Here is a 5,240-nt window from a genome sequence, read left to right as displayed (position 1 = left end):
TGGGACCTAATAGATTGCTATCTTTCAATATTTCTGTTACAGTGTAATTTGTTGACATTCTATCTGTAAAATTACGTGTGTTACTGTCGACACCCTGTTATAGCTTATAGGTCCGCCGCTGAAGTCATTGCTAACATCAAGTAGAAAGTAAGAAACCTTTGGGTTTGGATTATAAATAGTATTTTAACAATAATTAACGATAATTAAATATACGTAGAAAACTTTCAAAAAGAGCCAGTAGGACTGGCCCGCCTTTCGCGGTTCGGAGTGCACCGGTTCATCGAGGTTTTAAGCCATGTGTTGCCTCCATTTCTCTCAAACGCAGGTCTCCTCTTTGTCTCTTCTTCTTGGTCCTTAAACCTCGTGTCGTGGCTCTCGCAGAATCTGAAACGAGGACAATTATGAATACATTAACCCTTGCCCTAGCCGCCGGTGCCGGACTTTCGAGGAGGTCTATAGTCACTGATTCAAACGATATTGAGTTCGGAGACCCTTGGTGGTTTGTTTATGCCGGAGTTTCGTGTATTCTTGTATTATTTGCGGGGATCATGTCCGGTTTAACCTTGGGACTGATGTCTTTGGGAGTTGTTGAGCTTGAGATTCTTCATAGGAGTGGTACCAACAAAGAGAAGAAACAAGCAGGTACCATTAATTTATTGGTTGCGTTTCAATTTTGACCGAGTCCTTTTGAGTTTTGATTGAACTGTGAAAAAATTGTTTCATCTTATATTGCTAAATCTCTTCTAACAAGTCTACCAAACTCGGTTGTGTGTTAGGTAGAGAACTTGATTTTTTGTTTTTTTGTTTTTAAATATTAAATTAAAATGATAGGTGTTCATCAAATCTCCAAAATTAGCCAAATGAGAATTCTTCGGTTCGATATATAGAGGATGGAAATTTCAATCCAGCCTTTGTTTTGGGATCAGTTGTCGTTTAGTGAACTCTAGATGCCATAGCCAGAAATTAGAACTTGAATATTTCTGTTAGATTTATGGTTGGTTCATGAAATTGTTTAGTTGTGTGGTATGCAAGAGGCTTGCAAGAGTTAACCATTGCAGCTTGAATGAATACTATGTTACTCTTGGTTACAAAGTATATTCTTATAAAAATAAAAAACTGTACTTGCTTTCATTTTATTTGGTCATAAAATTCCATTAAATATTTGCTTCCCTCACAGCTGCTATCCTCCCGGTTGTCCAAAAGCAACACCAGCTTCTTGTAACACTGCTTCTGTGTAATGCTGCTGCCATGGAGGTGAGTTCACATCTAATGCTTTTTTTTTTTTTTTTTTTTTTTTTTTTTTTTTTTCTCTTTGATGATAGCAAGTTTGATCATTGTTTGTATCTATGTTTCAAATATAACTATTCTACAAATTCGTCTGCATATGCACCAGTCATTTGATACTACATTTCCACTAGGAGTGAATGTTTTAGCTTGTCCATTAATGGGATAGCATCTTTTCATTTTGTTGTTTGTAGTATCTTTTAAGTTTTTTATGAGATGGAATTTTAATTATCATGTTATTGAAAGAAAACTGGTAAAAAAGTGTCTCTTGTTTCTATGCTGCTGTATTTGATGATTTATTTGCATAAAGAGTCGGAAGTGTAAATGTTATATGAACATAAATTTTTGAAAATCGTGAACTTTGTTATTCAATGTACAACTTATAGGCTTCACATTTATTGTGATGTTTATACCTGTGTATATTAATAGTCACTGATTACAATTCTAAGTTGTAACCCCCTGCAGGCTCTTCCTATTTACCTGGATAAGATTTTTCATCCAGCTGTTGCAGTGTTGTTGTCAGTGACCTTTGTGCTGATATTTGGAGAGGTATGTAACTAGCTATTGGTATTGTATGATATTCCTTTTTGCTACAATAAGATATTTTACATGATGAAGACTAAAGTATTATAATATACCAGGTAATTCCACAAGCAATATCAACAAGATATGGGCTTGCTGTGGGTGCTAATTTTGTGGGGCTTGTCCGAGTTTTGATGATCATTTGTTATCCTATTGCTTATCCTGTTGGAAAGGTAATTTCTAAAGTGTAGTTGACGATTGCTGTGATTGATAAGATCCCTGTTTCTCTGAGTTTTTATATAGTAAATTTATTCTATCTAAAGCCATTTGAGTTTTCTATGACAAATGCAGCATATAGAATTAATAAAGCTGACACATTTGCAGGTTTTGGATGCTTTAATCGGTCATAATGATGCTCTGTTTCGGCGGGCCCAGTTGAAAGCCCTTGTATCCATTCATGGCCAAGAGGTAAACCTTCATTTGTTGCACAAAGCTAAACATTGGCATATGCATTACACAGCTAAGAGATATGAATATGATTGCAAGTCATGAAAATCCCGCATGTTTTATCTTCTATAACTTGTACTCTTCCCTTTTGTTGTTTCTCTTGAAAAATCCTTATAGGCTGGTAAAGGGGGTGAACTTACACATGATGAGACTACCATCATAAGTGGAGCACTTGATTTGACAGAAAAGGTATACTTTGCAGGAAATATATCATTGTAACACTTATTATTATTATTTTATTTATACTTTATTTACCTATAAATAGGCAACTTCTTTAGACAAGGCTATCCTTCAGCAATATATGTATATATATGGTGATTTGTATTATCTTGTTTCGAGCAATTTGGTTGTAGATATGCTTCGTGTTAGCGGTATCTCCATTTCTTTCTTCTTTTTGGCTGATATCCATGGCACCACTGAAAGCTACTTTTATTAAAATCCTAATATTTCATTGTATTCTTGTTAGCACATAATGCATGCTTAGCTCAAATAAATATACCCCATGAAAATTACTACAACATTACCCTAAGTATTTGATTTATTCGGATGTATCTGTTTAATAGGATGATGACATGAATGTAACATATAAGAATATGTGCAGACTGCAGAGGAGGCCATGACACCTATTGAATCAACATTCTCACTGGATGTCAATTCAAAATTGGACTGGTGAGTTCCACTGCCAAGTCTCCCATGTTTCTTGTTAATTCTTATTAGTTAGCAATAGGCAATAGCATGTCTAAAAGATTTATATTTCATGTTTGTTGTTGTTGTGACAGTGACACTCTATTGATTTACATGTACTTGATATCGTGTAGGGAAGCAATTGGGAAAATTCTTGCCAAAGGCCATAGCCGTGTTCCTGTCTATTCTGGGAACCCTAGGAACATCATCGGACTCCTACTGGTAAATCCACACACTCCCAAATCTTCTAACCTGTTATATTGGCATCGGTTGTTGTAAAAGCCTCTAAAGCTGGGTTTCCTTTTTCATTTTACACCTAATAGGTGAAAAGCCTTCTTACTGTTAGAGCAGAAACAGAGACTCCAGTTAGTGCTGTTTCCATTAGGAAAATCCCAAGGCAAGTGTATTTCACTATTTATTTATTTTTGTTTCTTATTCATGATATATTTTTATGTTCCAGGGTTCCAGCAGACATGCCATTGTATGACATCCTTAACCAGTTTCAAAAAGGTGGCAGTCATATGGCGGCTGTGGTCCGAGTCAAAAGCAAAGACCCTCCTCCTCCTCCAGCTACTGATAAATTAGTTGCGAAAAATGGGAACAAATATTCGCAACTGACTAAACCATTGTTGTCCGAACTTAAAGAAGAATCGGATTTTGTGGTCGATATTGACAAGACTTTGAAGTCAACCATGCAGCATGCAGCAAAAAGTATAACATGTCTGACTGATGATGTCGAAGAAGGAGAAGTCATTGGCATCATCACACTCGAAGACGTTTTTGAAGAGCTTCTACAAGTATCTTGCTCATCGTTCCTTTGTCTTAATTATTTCGGTCCATGTTTTTTATTCCCCAGTAGCTAAATAAAACAGTTTCTCTCTCTGGCTGTTGTGCTGCAGGAGGAAATTGTTGATGAAACTGATGTATATATAGATGTACATAAAAGGTGAGTGTATCTAATTCTTACTTTGACATTTCTAGTCAATCTAATTAAACTACTCTAAAACTTACATTGTCATTACTAAATGTTTCAGAATACGGGTGGCTGCTGCAGCTGCTGCTTCAGTTGTTGCCCGGGCACCCTCAACCAGAAGACTAGCTGCTCAAAGACCCACAGTATGTCTCACTCCTTTTTACATCATTTTTTATTATTATCTGCTAAATTTCTACATACACACTGTTGGTACTTGTTCAAATAATCTCTATTTTTGTTAGGTGGTCAAAGAAGACAAGGCAACCCACAACGGTTCAATCTAAACACATTTGGAGCTTGTTCAGAGTACCAATATAACTATATAAGTAGATGGTTAGTAGAATGGTTTATTAGTCTTTACCATGTAAAATTTTACTAAAACTTAAGAACAATCCTTTTCGTTTTTTACTAATTAGGCTTAGGCTTCATTGGCTTCGCCTCATTTTCTAGAGAATAAACAAAGGAGGAGGACTAGTTGAGTAAATAAAAATTTCGCTTATTATTATTTTCTTTAAATGCATTCAGTTTTATGAAAATGTCGTTGATGCCAGTCTTGTTAAAATCACAAACTTGAATTACCATCATTAATTGGCATACACAATAATAATGTTTGCCTAAACTGGGGATAATTTAATTATACATGTGGAAATTGATCGATTTAACAAATTAACAATAACGCCCTCTTAGTTCTATAGGAATGGGCAAGGGAAAGCTAAGATGTAGGCGTTTGGAATTGCTTTTATAGATACCTCCAACACATAAAGAAATTTGGGCCCTCCCTCCAAATGAAAACTTGGCCCACAATTAGAAATAAACTACAATTGTGTGATTTAAAAAAAAAAAAAAAAAAAAAAAAGACATCCAAGCAATAAAATTGAAAATAAAGATGACCATGAGTGAGCTTGTAAATACTCCATGAGTACACACAACAAAAACATATACTACCTACATAGCAGGAAGCATATAAGGCGGTAAGAGTGTCGAGTATAAACAATGATCATATCCTTACTCCTTTAGTTTAAAATGATACTATCATTCTGTCTTTTTTTTTTTTTTTTTTTTTCTAACATCCTCTCATCATCGTACCATCGACAAGTATGGTCTCCAACTTCCTAATTGCGGTTGTTGGTTGTCTCCTATGGATGTCTAAAGATCGCAATTTCCCTTCCCTTACTTTTTCGGTGATCAATGCCACTCTGAGTGAACTTGTGATTGTGGTGTTCAATATCATCCCTAACAAAGTTCTGCCACGTGTCCACCACCATGTCTT

General features: G+C 35.5%; 1 protein-coding gene across 3 annotated transcripts; it reads left to right on the top strand.

Moving 5' to 3' along the window:
- The first annotated feature begins 210 nt into the window (after positions 1–210).
- LOC145073452 (CBS domain protein with a domain protein (DUF21)) lies at positions 211–4,486 on the top strand. 3 transcript variants are annotated; one of them, XM_079020001.1, is made up of 14 exons: positions 211–642; positions 1,178–1,254; positions 1,750–1,833; positions 1,926–2,039; positions 2,191–2,274; positions 2,431–2,502; positions 2,915–2,982; positions 3,132–3,219; positions 3,321–3,394; positions 3,458–3,794; positions 3,870–3,943; positions 4,032–4,113; positions 4,213–4,303; positions 4,387–4,486. In XM_079020001.1, the coding sequence occupies exons 1-13, from the start codon at positions 402–404 to the stop codon at positions 4,252–4,254; spliced, it is 1,437 nt and encodes a 478-aa protein (XP_078876127.1). In that variant the 5' UTR covers positions 211–401; the 3' UTR covers positions 4,255–4,303; positions 4,387–4,486. The 3 variants fall into 3 exon arrangements, with proteins under 3 accessions (XP_078876127.1, XP_078876126.1, XP_078876128.1); XM_079020000.1 differs by having other exon boundaries at positions 4,213–4,486; XM_079020002.1 differs by having other exon boundaries at positions 213–642; positions 3,897–3,943; positions 4,213–4,486.
- Positions 4,487–5,240: the final 754 nt, after the last annotated feature.

The sequence above is a fragment of the Lactuca serriola genome, chromosome 9 (assembly GCF_051521515.1).
Source record: "Lactuca serriola cultivar US96UC23 chromosome 9, Lser_US96UC23_V15, whole genome shotgun sequence".
NCBI lineage: Eukaryota > Viridiplantae > Streptophyta > Magnoliopsida > Asterales > Asteraceae > Lactuca > Lactuca serriola.
This window is presented reverse-complemented; position numbering and strand designations above follow the sequence as displayed.

Bases quoted from the DNA above. Each gene is read 5' to 3' on its own strand.
- LOC145073452 (XM_079020001.1), top strand. From the start codon at position 402: ATGAATACATTAACCCTTGCCCTAGCCGCCGGTGCCGGACTTTCGAGG. The intron at 2,503-2,914 runs GTATACTTTGCA...GAATATGTGCAG, and splicing joins CACTTGATTTGACAGAAAAG to ACTGCAGAGGAGGCCATGAC. The intron at 3,944-4,031 runs GTGAGTGTATCT...TAAATGTTTCAG, and splicing joins TATATAGATGTACATAAAAG to AATACGGGTGGCTGCTGCAG.